At 32.5% G+C, this 17,797-nt stretch overlaps 1 protein-coding gene across 2 annotated transcripts in view; it reads left to right on the forward strand.

Annotated features, from left to right (window-relative positions):
* YTHDC2 (YTH N6-methyladenosine RNA binding protein C2) overlaps window positions 1-17,209 on the forward strand; it is a 72,612-nt gene extending 55,403 nt beyond the window's left edge. For both annotated transcript variants that reach the window (XM_069595279.1, XM_069595280.1), the window contains exons 26-30: window positions 4,155-4,332; window positions 13,096-13,299; window positions 14,023-14,205; window positions 15,260-15,347; window positions 15,456-17,209. In XM_069595279.1, the coding sequence (XP_069451380.1) occupies window positions 4,155-4,332; window positions 13,096-13,299; window positions 14,023-14,205; window positions 15,260-15,340 (646 nt within the window). In that variant the 3' untranslated portion in view covers window positions 15,341-15,347; window positions 15,456-17,209. The remainder of the gene's footprint in view (window positions 1-4,154; window positions 4,333-13,095; window positions 13,300-14,022; window positions 14,206-15,259; window positions 15,348-15,455) is intronic.
* The last annotated feature ends 588 nt before the right edge of the window (window positions 17,210-17,797 follow it).

A 17,797-nucleotide genomic window follows, 5' to 3' on the forward strand; every position in this document is an offset into this window, starting at 1 on the left:
CTAGGAAATATTTATCATAGAATCACATGCTTTTATAATATTTAAAAATTACTTATAATCTGAGATATGCAAAAAGGTTACAATAAAATGGGAAGAATTTATTACTTTTAAAACATAATTCTTTTAAGTGTTGGATAATACAAAGAACTTCAAGCTCCTAGGGTCTTGAATTATTTAAAAAGGAATTTTTATTTTTTTGTCAGGAAAAGCTCGAAATGTTTAATTTTCAGAATTTACAAATTTAGGGTCTATGAAAAAGATAATAGCATTTTTTATTGTGCATTTTAGTTCATATATGTCAAGTCATATCTTTCCTAGATAACCTCACAGCAAAAAGTGTTGGCTATGGCCATTTAGAGTTCGTCTCCTTCCAAGTCTTACCTAGGTATTAATAAAACTGACTGGTTTTTGTACAGAAACGTACTTTATTCATTTGCTCATACAGGGACATATTAAATGCTTAGTGTTCTTGGTGTGAGGTATATAGCAATTTATAACAAATAAAAAACAAATCTCTTCAGAAAGGTTACATTTTGTTGAAGAGAGGAATACATATATTAAAAAAGTAAATTTACTGTCTTGGCAAAATTTCTTACAATTTAGCTAAATTCTTTTATCCTTTCTATCATTTGGCGATTAGATATGAATTTTTTATCATATGATTATTGAGAGCTCATATATTGAATCATTTTTCCAAAATGTATTTGGTAATGTAGTATTTATAGTGAATGGTTGGCCATGATTTAGAAATATTTCTGGTTGTAAAAATGTTTGTTAGAACCCAATTTGTATTTCTTTATATCAGTTAAAAATTTTTTTTTTACCTTGATAGAATGGATAACAGAGACAACGTTCTTGCCTGGAATACTAGTTTGAACAATATAGTGGATATTATCTTTGTGCTAAGAATATTATTTCATTGTTAAAAATTGAAACTAGAAATAATGGAGGCATAAAAGATATGTAATGCTTATTGTTTTTCAAGGTTCAGATGGAATATTTAGTACCTACCATCTTTTGATCTGATTTTACTTATTTGAATGAAGCTTAAAGGCATGTTATCAGTTAAGATTTCAGTAAAAAGCAATAATACATGCTGGATTCCAGGTTTTTCATATACAACATTTTAGGAATAATTCAGCCAATTGCTTATAATAATGTGTGTCCCTAAACCATTTTCTCTTATGTAGATACTGCCAAGCAAAAAATAAAATAGTAAAAAATACATTTTCTACTTAGATACTCCTCTTTTTAAAAAGATTTTTTGAAAAATTTCCTTGAATAAGAGTGATTTCGAATACATGAATACGTTTGCATAGAAATTATGTGGTAGACTTATTTATAGACTCCTCTGTAAAAAAAAAAAAATATATATATATATTCAGAGGGACTGTTTATACACACATGTGTTTATATACATATATATACATACTATACACATGCATTTATGAGGAAAATTTTCCTATTTTCTTTATAAAAGTAATATATACTTGTTTAATAAAAATTAGAAATACAGGAGAAAATCATAATTATAATAAAGTATAATAATAGTTATGCTTTAGAAACTGATTATCTTATAAATTCATTTTTCCTCCTATGATACCAGTATCTGCCATTTTCCTTTCCTTATAGGTTGTAGCTTTGCTTTCTTTATTCTCTTATCTGTTGAACAGTGAGATAAAGAATTTCATATACTTTTAGACTTTGTAGTTTTAATAGACAAGGCCTGAAACTGATATAGCTTGGTGAGGAATAGATTAAGGACTCTTCTGAAGATGTATTTTTGAATGGTGAATAATCTTTCTTTATAATCTTTCTGGAATTGCTTCTTGAAGAAAAGGTATTCATAGTATTTATAGTTAGAGTTTTCATACTAGGATGGCAAAATATAGATCAGTTAATTTCTTTTAATAAAAACATTTTATTAGTTATTTTTAAAAGTTTAAGAAACTATTAAAACATGGAAAAATGCCCATATCCCATGTTAAAATTAAACCAATGTTTTTAAATTGTCATTTTTTACATAATAATTTGCTTACAAAGAATAAACATCTTTTCTATAAGAAAAATGAGATATAACTGAGTTATCAGAATTCTTTGTTTGTTTTAAATGAAATTGTAGATGGAAAGGTTTATACAAATGCTTTGTTTCTACATGCATGAAATTTGAGGGGGAGCCAAAATTTGGGGAAGAAGAGAGAAAAGCTAGAATAGAGCACAGAATCAAAGATCAAATTGGAAACTGCAAAAATGGGCATTTAGTTCTATTGGAAGCATCATTTTTATTTTAATAAGATATTACCCTTAATTAAGTTCTGTTACCTAGTTTTCAGGTAAATAATCTGCTAGCGTAAGAATGATGGAATTTTAGAGGTATAACTTGATAATTCATTGAACTTCAATTCCTAAAGACAAAAGCCCTGAAAAGTTGTTTTTTTATATTTATCAAGTTCTTAATAATTATTCACATGTTTATCATTATATATTTTTGTTAGCATTTTTAGGCTTTAGCTATTTTATTTCATTTGTGAAAGAAATATTGAATCCAAGATATTTATTGAAACAGAAGCAGGATGTGGGGATAAGCTATTTTAACTTATTTTGAAGGCAGAGTAATTATAATTGCAAGGCTCAGTGGAAGTTTATGAAATGTTTATGACTTATTCTTTTTATGTTTTGTTTATATATTATATGTAAACACAGCAAAGCAAATGATTGTTGTTTAGTCTCCCATTTGTGTCCAACTCTTTGTGACCCTGTGGACTGCAATATTCCATGCCTCTCTGTCCCTCACCATCTCCTGAAGTTTGCCCAAGTTCATGTCCATTGCATTGGTGATGCCATCCAGCCATCTTATCCTCTGACGATTTTCACCTATTTGCTGTATCTACCCAATTATTTTTTTCTTGCTTCCTTCCTTTTTTTGTTCACATATTTCAAAATCAGTCTCTCACATCATGTCATTTTACTCCTCTGTATTTAGATTTGAATCTCTTAAAAAATAAAGGCATTTTTCCTATACAATCAAAATCCAATAATCAGTCCCAATAAAATAATCATTTCCCCAATTCTCAAACTATATTTATTTGAAACAGCATTCAGGGAGGACTCACTCATGCACTGTATTAGGGTGTCTTGTTTCTTGAATCTCTTGTGATCTAGAGCAGTTAGTTCCTTTGTTGACTTTTCTTAGGAAACTAGGTCAGTGGTATTATGACATGTACCACATTCTGGATATGTCTCTTTTTATTGCTATACCCTGCGTATTTCATGGATGTGGTTAGCTCTCAAAGCTTGATTAGATCCAGTATTTTGGCAAGAACATTTTTTTTTCTTTTGGCAAGAATATTTATAGGTAATGCTGTGAACTTTATATTATACTGCTTTAGGAATTACTTAATGTCTTCTTTGTTTTTTAATGTCTGGTTTTCCACTGAGATGTACGCTTTTAAAAAAATTATATAATTCTTGACTGCCATTTTTGCTGCATTTATTCATAGAATTTTAAAACAGAAGAATCTTAGCATTTATCTAGTTTAATCCCTTTATTTAACAGCTAAAGGATATTAAACCTCAGATAAATTAAAAGACTTGCCCAGGATCACCTACCTCATTAGTTGTAAATTTAGTTCTGTCTGAAAATCTTCTCTCCTGACTCTAGTCCAGTATTATTTCCATTTTGCCATGCTGTAATTTTTAGTATGCTTTTGAAATCTGTTTGGTTTTAAGATATATGCAAATGGAAGAGAGGTGGAGTAGGTGATTTTCTAGTAACGGCCATTAGCATAGATGTATTTAAATAATTTTAAAATGTTAAAAGACATTAGGCATCAATATATGACATTATAATTGTTTAGGATTTCTTATAGACTGTCATAAAAGAGGTTAGGAGTTTTGTAAGGGAAATAATACTTTGGTATCTAAATTAAAAATTTTTATAGGTTGTTTTTAATATATTTTTGTATTTTTTAAAAAATGCTATCTTTGTAAGTATACCCTAATAGTACAACCCTTTCTTCTAAATGTAATAGAAGAATGAAATTGCCTTTTAAAATACTATTCCATAAATCACAGAATCATTGAACTTTGGTTTGAAATGGAGTCTGCTTGGATCTTATGTGTAACTGATCTTTGCTTCCTCCTTTTCACTCAAGAGTACTGATGAAATCTCCAGCTCCAACACTACACCAGCCTCAGAAGTACAAAGATAGAGGAATTTTGCATCCTAAACGAAGCACTGAGGACCGGTCAGATCAATCTTCTGTGAAATCTACAGACAGCAGTAATTATCCAAGTCCTTGTGCTAGTCCTTCTCCTCCATCCTCAGGAAAGGTAGAGTATCAGGGATTTGTAGCGCATTTGGTGGTACATATTTAACAAAATTATAAATAATTCTGCTTTTATTTTTTATTTTATTATTTTTTTTAATTTTAAAATCTTTAATTCTTACATGTGTTCCCAAACATGAACCCCCCTCCCACCTCCCTCCCCATAACATCTCTGTGGGTCATCCCCATGCACCAGCCCCAAACATGCTGTATCCTGCGTCAGACATAGACTGGAAATTCAATTCTTACATGATAGTATACATGTTAGAATGCCATTCTCCCAAATCATCCCACCCTCTCCCTCTCCCTCTGAGTCCAAAAGTCCGTTATACACATCTGTGTCTTTTTTGCTGTCTTGCATACAGGGTCGTCATTGCCATCTTCCTAAATTCCATATATATGTGTTAGTATACTGTATTGGTGTTTTTCTTTCTGGCTGACTTCACTCTGTATAATAGGCTCCAGTTTCATCCATCTCATCAGAACTGATTCAAATGAATTCTTTTTAACGGCTGAGTAATACTCCATGTGTATATGTACCACAGCTTTCTTATCCATTCATCTGCTGATGGACATCTAGGTTGTTTCCATGTCCTGGCTATTATAAACAGTGCTGCGATGAACATTGGGGTACATGTGTCTCTTTCAGTTCTGGTTTCCTCGGTGTGTATGCCCAGCAGTGGGATTGCTGGGTCATAAGGTAGTTCTATTTGCAATTTTTTAAGGAATCTCCACACTGTTCTCCATAGTGGCTGTACTAGTTTGCATTCCCACCAACAGTGTAGGAGGGTTCCCTTTTCTCCACACCCTCTCCAGCATTTATTGCTTGCAGATTTTTGGATCGCAGCCATTCTGACTGGTGTGAAGTGGTACCTCATTGTGGTTTTGATTTGCATTTCTCTGATAATGAGTGATGTTGAGCATCTTTTCATGTGTTTGTTAGCCATCTATATGTCTTCTTTGGAGAAATGTCTATTTAGTTCTTTGGCCCATTAATAATTCTGCTTTTAAATCACTAATCCTGGCCTCTGTTCTAGTTACAAATAAAAGTTTGCAAACAGTAAATTTTTTAGTTTCTCCTACTTGCCAGATATTTTTGGTCGGTATGATCCGGGAAGGTTTTCATACTAGTAGACCATTCCCTGATGGCATGTGGCTAAGCAGTTCATGATTCCCTTTCTGTATCTTTAGAACCTTTCTTTTGTTAAATACAAATGACAAAAGGAATTTCTTAAATTAATTTTGATTCATACTTTAAGAATTCAAAACAATGATTTCTTTCATTGTTAATTGATTTCTTCAATTCAGTGGTTATATTAAAAATACAACACTAGATGGCGTTAGGAAGATAAGGAAGTGTTGATAAAGAATTGAGAACTATGTATCTTTTAAAAAGTTTGTGATATGAATGATTTCAACTATTTAGAACAATTTTAATTTAATACTTGAATAAGTATTTGGTTAGTGTTTTTTAGCTATGTGATGTAGTTCTGGTGAAAATGTCTGGTAAAATACTATTGTTAAATAAGAGGAAAAGAAATGTTTTTGCAGATTTATATTCTTTGGCTTAAAGAGTATTTTTGTTTTTAATTTTAAGTGCCTTTATTAAGGCATAATTTACATGATAAAATTCACCAATTTAAAATACAGTATTGTAAAGTAAAATAAAGTAAAATTAAAAAAATAAAATATATAAATTAAAAAAAAAGAAACTTCAATTCAGTGAACTTTGACAAGTGTATGCAATCATGAACTGTAGTATAGTCTCATGTAGAGCAGTCCTATTACCCTCAGATTCTGGTAACCACTAAACTGCACTTTGTTCTTAAAGTTTTGCCTTTTTTTGGAACTTCCTGTAAATAAAATGTATATAACTTTTTGTGACTGGCTTATTTGACTTTTGAAATTGATTTGTAAATTATTGTTTATTATATTATTAGTTATATATAAAACATAATATAAAATATATATTATTGCATAATATATCATCATAATATAACATATAATATAATTATAGTCATATAGGTATTATATTAATGTTACTACAATATTAATATTATAAATATAAAGTATTTAACTTATATTAAATTATATTTTATATAAACCATACATGTTATATAAAATTATATATAATTTATATTAAATTATATTTAATTTAATTACTAAATTATATTAATATTTTACACCATTTTAGATATAAAATATTAATATAATATATATTAATATTATATAACATATAATATATTATCATATGATATATTATAATTATATTGATTATATGATATATAAATATAAATATATAGAAATATATTTTATATAATATATAATATAAAATAAAATATATATAAGTGATAATATATGAATATATATTATATATAATATATAATACAATATATCATATTAGTAATATATTAATTATGCAAATGGAAGATAAGTAGAAGATTAATAGAATTATATATTATATATTTTATTATTTTATAATTATTATTAGTTTATTACTTGTTATTGCTGGATAGTAAGTATCCCATTGTGTGGATATATTGAACTGTTCAGTTCAGTTCAGTTGCTCAGTCATGTCTGACTCTTTGTGACCCCATGGACTGTAGCACACCAGGCCTCCCTGTCCATCACCAACTCCTAGAGTTTACCCAAACTCATGTCCCCTGAGTTGATGCCATCCAACCATCTCATCCTCTGGCATCCCCTTCTCCTCCTGCCCTCAATCTTTCCCAGCATCAGGGTCTTTTCAAATGAGTCAGTTCTTCACATCAGGTGGCCAGAGTATTGGAGTTTCAGTTTCAGCATCAGTCTTTCCAATGAACACCCAGGACTGATCTCCTTTAGGATAGACTGGTTGGATCTCCTTGCAGTCCAAGGGACTCTCAAGAGTCTTCTCCAACTTTCACAGTTGAAAAGCATCAATTCTTCAGTGCTTAGCTTCCTTCATAGTCCAACTCTCACATCCATACATGACTACTGGAAAAACCAGTCTTGACTAGATGGACCTTTGTTGGCAAAATAATGTTTCTGCTTTTTAATATGCTGTCTAAGTTGGTCATAAATTTTTTTCCAAGGAACAGACATCTTTTAATTTCGTACCTGCAGTCACCATCTGCAGTGATTTTGGAGCTCCCCAAAATAAAGTCTGTCACTGTTTCTATTGTTTCCCCATCAATTTACCATGAAACCGGATGCCATGATCTTAGTTTTCTGAATGTTGAGTTTTAAGCCAACTTTTCACTCTCCTCTTTTGTTTTTATCAAGAGGCTCTTAAGTTCTTCACTTTGTACCAAAAGGGGGGTGTCATCTACATATCTGAGGTTATTGATATTTCTCCTGGCAATCTTGATTCCAGATATATCACAGTTATCTATTCACCATTAATGGACTTTTGGATTTTTTCTACTTTTTGACTATTATGAATAATATTCAGGTACAAATCTTTATGTACAGATGTTTTCTGATCTTGGGTACATACTCATGAGTATGTTTGTTGGGTTGTGTGGTAAGTGTAACTTTACAAGAAACTACTCAACTGTTTTCCAAAATAGCTGTACTTTTCTCTGTCCCCTTCAATAATCTATGAGGATTCCATTTGCTCAATATTCTTAACAGTACTTGACATTACTAGACTCTTAATTTTAGCTATTTAGTTGTATAGTGATGCTCCATTGTAGTTTTAACTTGCATTTTCCCAATGATTAAGTATTATATTGACCATCATTTCACATGCTTCTTTCCATTTCTGAATCTTTGGTGAAAATCTGTTCAAGTTTTTGTTTAACTTTTTAAAATTGTTTATTGGATGTCTTTTTTTATTTAGTTGTTAAGAGTTCTCTATACAAGTTTTAATTATCTGTGTTGTAAACACTTTTTTCAGTAGTCTGTGCTTGCATTTACATTTTATTAATGGTGTCTTTTTTGTCCTCATGTAACCATCACTTTATTTATTTAAGAGTGTTTTTAACTTTTTTTAGTTTTTAATTTTTTATTGAGGTATACTTGGATTTACAATATCATATTAGTTTTAGGTGTACAACATGATTCAGTATTTTTATGGATCATACTCCATTCAAAATTGTTACAAAATAATGGTTATATTTTCCTGTTCTATTGTGTCCTTGTTATTTATTTTTAATTTTTTATTTTATATTATAGTTGGTTTACAATATTGTGTTAGTTTCAGGTGTACATCAAAGTGATTCAATTATCTCTTAAAGAAAAATGCTTTTAATTTTGATGGAAGTCTATTTAATTTATTTTTTCTATTTCATCTGTATTTTCTATTACAGTTCATATTTTTTTGTGTCCTAAGAAGCCCTTGCCTAATCAAAGATTCCAGAGATTTTCTGCTGTGCTTTCTTCTAGAGATTTTATAGTTGGAACTCTTTGCATGCTATACCTCACTTGGTCATGATGTATTACCCTTTTAAAATATTGCTGGATTTGATTTTGTTCCATCAGAAATTTTATTAAATGAGGGATCTTTGTTTATGAGGAATGTTATTCTAGAGAATAACATCTAGTTATCTTTGTATGATTTTGGTATCAGGGTTGTGTGGTTATTTTATGGTTAGTGGGGAAGTGGTCCTTTAACTTCAATTTTTTGAAAGAGATGTATAGGCTTAATAGTATTTCTACCTTAAGTGCTTGATGGAATTCACTACTTCAGTCATTTTTACCTTATCCTAATTATTGGGGTCTTTTAATGGACTGGGACCTGGCGGTCCGGAGGTAACATTAAGAAAAGTGAAAGAGAGAAAGAGGCTGATACTCCCTGGTTTCCGCAGAGTCCTTGACACAGGACTTGGGTCTCTCACAAAGGCACAGGGCGCCCTCTCGAGGGGGACGTGAAGGCGCAGGGTGCCTTCTCGAGAGAGTCTTAGAAGCCCAGGAAGGAGAGTGAGCAAGATGGGTTTCTGTTCTCCAGAGAATTAGCCGAGGAGAGAGAAAGACAGAAAGAAAGACAGACAGACAGACACAGGGACCCAAGCTCTGATGGAGCAAAGGTGCTTTATTAGCAGAAAGGCAGGCTTATGTATCTTTAGTAAGATGATTACTCAGCTATTACACAGGATGAAATTTTATCAATAGCCACAATATGGATAGTCGAATACATACAAGGTCTCAGACGCTGAAAAGAGTCACTGCCTATCTCATCCCATGACCTGAGTCCTGAGAACTGCATGCAGCTTTACTCATTCTTGGAATAGCAACTGATAAGGAACAGAGAATCCTTTAGAAATAGAAAACAGCATGCAGGAATCCTCCTGTTAAATGTTCCCTAACACCTAATGTATCTTGGATTAGTATTATGCCCTTTCAGTTATAGTTTGAGAACCTTGCAACAGTATGCTTATATTACCCTTCAGTTCTTTGTTGATATTGGTTTCTTACATTTTATTTCTACATGTTACAAATGTCAGAATATATTAGTTTTTATTTTACACAGTCAATACCTTTTATCAAAAGTCAAGAAAATGTCTTTTATATTTACTCAATGTCTACCATTTCCTGTGCTTTTTATTCTTTTGTGTTGACATGAATTTCTATCTTGGATCATATACTTCTGTCTGAAAACCTCTTTTAACATTTCTTTAGGTACAGATCTGTGGGAAATGAATTATTTTAGCTTTTGTATAAAAATTTTTTCACTTTTGTTTTTGAAAGATATTTTTACTGTGTGTATAATTCTAGGTTGACAGATGATTTTCTTTCATTACTATAATACTATCATATAGGCTTCCCTGATAGCTCAGTTGGTAAAGAATCTGCCTGCAATGCAGGAGACCTGCTTTGATTTCTGGATCAGGAAGATCCACTGGAGAAGGGATCAGCTACCCACTCCAGTATTCTTGGGCTTCCCTTGTGGCTCAGCTGGTAAAGAATCTGCCTGCAATGTGGGAGACCTGGGTTCAGTCCCTGGGTTGGGAAGATCCCCTGGAGAAGGGAAAGGTTACCTGCTCCAGCATGGGGTTGCAAAGAGTTGGACAGGATTAAGTGACTTTCACTTTCACATTAGTAGTTTACATAGTTTCTGATGGGACATCTACTATCATTCTTATCTTTCTTTTTCCATATATAATTTGTCTTTTTCTGCCTAGCTGCTTTTAAGATTTTCTTTTTATCACTGTTTTTTTGACAATTTGATTTTTATATAACTTGGTCTGATCCTCTTTATATTTATTCCTTAATCTGTGTATGTATAGTTGCCATTGATTTTGGGAAATTTAACACCATGTATTTTTTTATATCTCACCTCTTCCCCACTTCTTTTCTAGAATTCTAGATATCCAAATGTAACACTATTGGATGTTGTTCCACAGGTCACTGATACTCTCTTCATTTTTTTCAGTTCTTTTTGTCTCTGCTTCATTTGGTTCCATTGCTGCCTCTTTAAGTTCAATGATTTTTTGTTTGTAGTGTCTAATCTGATATGCATTCTTTCTAGTGTATTTTTGCTTCAAATACTTTATTTTCATCCCCAGACCTTCCTTTGAGTCTCTAAAAAAATACCTTCTATTTCCCCTCTCATCATATTTATGTTAATAGTGCCATGTATTGAGAATAGCTTCTTTAAATTCTTATCTCCTAATTTCATCTGTCATATCTCAATTTGTTCCTGTTGATTAATTTTTTTCCTGTTTGTGGTCATAGTCCTGTTTGTTTGCATTCCTTAAAATTTTGTTTGGGTGTGAGATTTTTGTTTTATTCATTTAAATAGTGTTAGACATTGTTCTGATACACAGTTAAGTTAGTTACAATCAGTGTAATCCTTCCAGGACTTACTTTTAAGCTGTGTTAATGCTGGGTCTGGGCACAGGGCAGTTTTTATTCTGGTCCTAATTTATTTCCAGTACTAAGGTATGATTTCCATTGGCTTATGTGCTAGGTATTACACGTTCTTTCCATTCTGCCTGAGAAAAAGATGAAATATTCCCAACCATGTGTGAGCTCTAAGAACTCTCTTTCTTTGAATTTTTCCTTGCCTCAGTTCATCGTTCCTTCCTATGTTCAGGCCTTTACTTAGCCAGAACCTTGTGAGGACTCCTGCTGTAGCCCCCTGTTCTCTTCCTGTTAGCTCCCTTCTGTCTGGTACACTGCCATGCAAAACCTAGTTAATGTGGCCTCTCAACTGCAAGTTCAGTGAGGCCATTGGATTCTGTTTGTTTCCCTTCCTGCATTGTCACCTGCAAATTGTATCCAGGCAGTAAGCTGGAGCAGTTTTTGTTTTGTTTTCAGTCTTTGCAAGTTTATTAAGATATTTTCTGAAAGTACATTTGGAGTATAAATCAGAGTTGACTATTCTGAATGCTCTGAAAATCAGTACTTGGTTTTGGTTCTTTGACCTCACTTTGATTGAGCCTTGTGTAAGTTTTCAGCCATGATAGAGCTACCTATATTTGTTGCATATTTGGTAAAATATTATGGTTTATATATCTATAAGATGTTATTTAATTGAGCCTATTGATTTTGAAAGGTCAAGTTTCACTTCTAGAATTTATCCATTCTTTTTTTTAATTTAAATTTATTTATTTTAATTGGAGGCTAATTACTTTACAATATTGTATTGGTTTTGCCATACATCACCATGAATCTGCCACGGGTGTACACGTGTTCCCAATCCTGAACCCCCCTCCCACCTGTCTTCCCATACCATCCCTCTGGGTCATCACAGTGCACCAGCCCCAAGCATCCTGTATCCTGCATTGAATCTAGACTGGCGATTCGTTTCTTATATGGTATTATACATGTTTCGATGCCATTCTCCCAAATCATCCCACCCTCTCCCTCTCCCACAGAGTCCAAAATACTGTTCTATACATCTGTGTCTCTTTTGCTGTCTCGCATACAGGGTTATCGTTACCATCTTTCTAAATTCCATATATATGTGTTAGTATACTGTATTGTTGTTTTTCTTTCTGGCTTACTTCACTCTGTATAATCGGCTCCAGTTTCATCTACCTCATTAGTACTGATTCAAACGTATTCTTTTTAATGGCTGAGTAATACTCCATTGTGTATATGGACCACCGCTTTCTTATCCATTCATCTGCTGATGGACATCTAGGTTGCTTCCATGTCCTGGCTGTTATAAACAGTGCTGCGATGAACATTGGGGTACATGTGTCTCTTTCAGTTCTTGTTTCTTCAGTGTGCATGCCCAGCAGTGGGATTGCTGGGTCATATGGCAGGTCTATTTTCAATTTTTTAAGGAACCTCCACACTGTTCTCCATAGTGGCTGTACTAGTTTGCATTCCCACCAATAGTGTAAGAGGGTTCCCTTTTCTCCACATCCTCTCCAGCATTTATTGCTTGTAGACTTTTGGATCGCAGCCATTCTGACTGGTGTGAAATGGTACCTCATTGTGGTTTTGATTTGCATTTCTCTGATAATGAGTGATGTTGAGCATCTTTTCATGTGTTTGTTAGCCATCCTTATGTCTTCTTTGGAGAAATGTCTATTTAGTTCTTTGGCCCATTTTTTGATTGGGTCGTTTATTTTTCTGGAATTAAGCTGCAGGAGTTGCTTGTATATTTTTGAGATTAGTTGTTTGTCAGTTGCTTCATTTACTATTATTTTCTCCCATTCTGAAGGCTGTCTTTCACCTTGCTTATAGTTTCCTTTGTTGTGCAAAAGCTTTTAATTTTAATTAGGTCCCATTTGTTTATTTTTGCTTTTATTTCCAGTATTCTGGGAGGTGGATCATAGAGGATCCTGCTGTGATTTATGTCAGAGAGTGTTTAATATCCATTCTTTTTTAGGGCTCAAAATCTCCTTCACCAAAACCAAACATGCCTATTCGATACTTCATAATGAAGAGTAGCAATCTGAGAAACCTTGAAATTTCTCAACAGAAGGGTATCTGGTCTACAACTCCTAGTAATGAGCGGAAGCTAAATCGAGCCTTTTGGGAAAGCAGCGTGGTTTACTTGGTATTTTCTGTTCAAGGATCCGGGCATTTCCAGGTGAGCCATCCTGAAACAGTAAAAGGGCATTATTCTGGCTGTAGATTAGATCAGTTAAATCATAGAAGTTAAAAAGAAGCTGGGTTTTTATTGCATTGGAATGTAAGAATGCACTATGCTTGACTGAGGATGAGGAATATATTGCACCTCTTCAAAGGAATGATATATAGGGATCCCTTTGTTTTTGCCTTGTTTTCCCAGAGTCTCTCTAGATAAACATTTTTTCCTCCTGAGGACAACTTAAGATTTCTGGTGGATTAAAAGTAATGAGAAGTGTGACTTTTTGATAAAATGTTTATTTAAATAGTGCCAAAGAGATTAGTCTGACCATCAAGAAACTGTGTTTCTTAACTCAGTTTCTTAACTGTGTTGCTTGACTTGATATATATCTGAATTTATAAAATAATGGATTTATTATTTGATATAGTTACCATTTTTTGAACTAAAAACCTAGAAGTTGCATAGTATTCATATGGTAATGGAATAAATGTGGGTTTAGAACTATGATGCATTATTTAGGAAATATGTGTTTGTATTTAAAATTACATTAGAAAGCTGAAATTGGTCTTTCCTCTAAAATTTCCTAATTCATCTTTTTATAAGAAATGCTTAATGAGTAGCTTTCTGGAATTTTGTTAGATATCTATTATTTTTATATTACATTGTTACCTTAAAAGTACAAAACCTCAGGGCTTTCTCATTTTTCCCTCATTTTACTCACAGGGATTTTCTAGAATGTCTTCTGAGATAGGAAGAGAGAAGAGTCAGGACTGGGGCTCAGCTGGACTAGGAGGAGTGTTTAAGGTGGAGTGGATACGGAAAGAAAGTCTTCCCTTTCAGTTTGCACACCATTTACTCAATCCTTGGAATGACAACAAGAAAGTCCAGATAAGCAGAGATGGGCAGGTATACGATGGCATTTAATATTTTTCTTCCACTGTTTATTTTGTTTGGCTATTATTCAGTGATTTGTTTGAGGAACAAATGCAAGAATACAAATTGTATATTCCATGTATACATGGGAAGATAATGGTTCAAATTTGTAGAAGAGTTAGTTAAAAACCTACTTGCAAATGTGCCTGACAGAGCTCTTTTTTTTTTTTTTTAACATTTTGTAAACCTGTCTTTGCTCTGTCCTTGTATATATAATCTTTCATGTCAGTCCTTAGAGGTTCCTCTTGTCGACCTAACTTGATATGATCAAAACCTAGTATAATTCTGAAGTAATTTCAATAAAGTCTAAGGATAAGAACAGTATCTAAGTTCTTTATGGATATAACTAATGATATAAATAGCAATTTTATATTTTTGTGGCTTGTTTTATTTCTTTTATGCTTTGTCTTCATGATACTGCTGATAGGCATTTTAAACTAGTTAAGGTGATGGGAATTAACATATATATTGATGACTGTGCTAGCTTCTTTATATGAGGTAGTTCAATTCTTAAGCCTAAAATAAGTTATTACCAAGTTTTTTGTAGGAAAAAATAGATTCAGAGAATCTATTTAGAGAGTTATCTAGTCTTGCTAAGGCTACATCTAATACTTCATCTGAACAAGTGTGACTATTGAAATAACCACATGAAAACTGTTAAGGTCCTTTTTAAGTGCACATGATGTCACAAGAGGACAATAAAAGACATTCTTTTCAATTATATAAGAATATTTTAATTTTTATTTGATAATTTTGAAATAAATTTCATTCCTTAAGTATATTATATAGTATCTAAGATGATTTCTTGAGGGAAAAAACACAAAAATCTAATATGCTAAGTATTAACATAAACCTTTGGAAGTACAAAAGCTGAGCACTTTTGCTAAATCTTCATGAAAAGCATTAGAGCAGTGAAGGCATAACACATGATTTAGTAGAAATATGAAGTTTGATTGTCTTACATTTTTATCAGTATGGGTTTCAATCTAGTTGTTTTTATGTTTATTGTGACTTTTGGTTTCTCCAGGAACTAGAACCTCAGGTTGGTGAACAGTTGCTCCAGTTATGGGAACGCCTTCCATTGGGAGAAAAAACCGCAACTGATTAATATTCAGGTTATACCATACTTAACTTTGAGTACAGGCATTATTTGTTATCATTAAGAAAATCTTTTAGATTATTTATATTTTCTTTTCTTCTTTTTTTGTTTTTAACCCTTCCAGAACTCTTAGCTTCAGAAGAACATCATGCCTCCTTATAACCATTGAATGCACTGACGTTCAAAAACTGAGATGGGGTTGTGTTATGAATGAGCTTTTCTGGTTGAAAGTGTTGCTTGAGGACTGCCATCTTCATATAAAAGAGAATAGGATAATTTAATTTTTATTGTGATCATAGGGAATGATTATATGTTTGTTAATATGTTTATAATTGAATGAAATAGTTGTTTCTTTAACACAGCAGCAGTTAACATATTTAATTTGAAGTTAACATTTGTTTGAAACACTGACTTAGATCTCTAATTGGTGATTTATTTTAATGCAAGATAAATTGTTTACTTTTAAAAAAGGTCTCATTTTTATCTGTCCACCTGAGCACCATTATAGAAGAGTCAATTCTAAAGATTTATTGTTAAAAACAAGCAAAGAAAAGCAAATGACCAAAATCTAAAAATGTCCCTTTAAAAAAGTGTGTGCTAATTAAGGACTATTCATTCTGCCATTTTTAACCTGAAGTACATTAAGGGAAAAAACAGAAGAAGAAGAAAGAACCTTCTTTTTCCGCAACTATGTGACACTGTAAAAACCGAAGAGAGGCAGAATCCCTTCCCGACTTGCATCAGATCAGATTAAGTGCTTACTCGAGGTGCTGCCTCTATTAACCTGATGTGTCCAAACCATCCTTTCTCCTACATGACAATCTTCACTTATCTCTGATACGAAAACAGTGATTATGAACTCTTCATTTTGGCTAGAGAAACTTTATTTAGACAAGTTAAAAATTTAAGCAAGTTATACAAGTTGGAAAAAAAATGCTTGTAACAGTTAATGGTAACTTGGTTTCTGTATGTTTTCCAAACTGAAGCTACCAAACAACACACGTTTTCTAGTACTTTTTATCCTACTTATGTTTCCAGGTAAGATTTCTCTCTCACTCCTTTTTTTTTTTTTTTTGCGTTTGTGGTTTAATAAACGAGTAACTCTTTGTAAACCCATGTTAGTGCCAACTCTTGCATTTCTTTGCCATCTCAGAATTATTTGGTTTGATCTCTTTACCACAGTTGTCTATAAAATTTCCTTAGAGGCTTTCTGAAGGGAAATGGAAGTTCAAGGAGAAATGAAAGAAATGTCTTGGTTACTGAGTTTGAAGTGAAACAGTGTTGATAGCACTTCTCATGATGCATTAGGGTCATTGATACGTAACAAAAACCCAACATATATCTAATTTAAACACAAAAAGAGTAAGTGCTCCGCTTCTTTATTTAAGAATAAAGAAGTGAAAAGTCATTCATCAGCATAAAATCTCAGGCCCTCTTCTCTACTTTCTCTGGGAAAGCATTATATGTTGGTGCATTAGTTTAAAATGCCGGCTGTAACTTTTGCCTGTACTTGTAGTTACTGGGATTTTGTTTGTTTTATACTTTGAAACATACCTGTAAATTGAGCCTGTATGAATTATGTTCCACTATATGTATATTACAGTTCTTTTCCTATTAGAGAAAGTTGTGGTTTTCTGATAATGTATACATTTATTTAGGTATATATTTAGCAGTTCACAGTATTCTAATCTGGAAGTAAGAATGTCTAAAAAATAGAACTTGTTTCAATTTCCACCTGTTTTCTAATATCTATCCCTGTATGTAAATAATGAGTTTGTTGATATTTAAGATGAACACAATTTGAATGTAATTAAAATGCTGTTTTTTTGAGAGAGATGAACTTTAAATATACTTATTAAATGAGATTCTGTTAAATCATTTAGATTTTGTTATTTCTGACATTATCAATGATCAACAATTGTCCCTTGAGATATTAATGAATTTCATACACTTTGAAGAATACTAAATTGCAGTAGAAGGTGATGGCCTCATATCAGTACCTTTCCCTAGAAAAAATTACCTTATTATGATAGGGGCATGAGAAAAATCCCAAGACAGGTTTTAACATAAAATCTTCTGATTATTAGTAGGATATGTAGCTGTCCACCTTCTGTTCTCAAGACAGTGCATTATGTGCTGTGCCATTGTATCCAGCCTCACTCTACCAATTATAGCAAAGATGAACAATAAGGAAAGGATAATCTCAGTTGAGTACTTCAAGGAAAGACATGTTCATTGAAGAATTTGTTCTCAGAGACTCATTCTTCACCGTTTAAAATCTTACATCCTGAGACAGAGAAAATGTTAAGAAATAAGTCAAATGAACTTTACACCTGAATCAACACCAGAGTGAAAAACTGGACACATACTTCACAGGTGACCACACGTCTTGGTCTGAGTGTGCTTCTCATACTCAGATCCTCACTGTGCTGCTGAAGTCTCCATGATTGCTGTCTACCCAGAGGC

This window comes from Ovis canadensis, chromosome 7 (assembly GCF_042477335.2).
Source record: "Ovis canadensis isolate MfBH-ARS-UI-01 breed Bighorn chromosome 7, ARS-UI_OviCan_v2, whole genome shotgun sequence".
Lineage (NCBI taxonomy): Eukaryota > Metazoa > Chordata > Mammalia > Artiodactyla > Bovidae > Ovis > Ovis canadensis.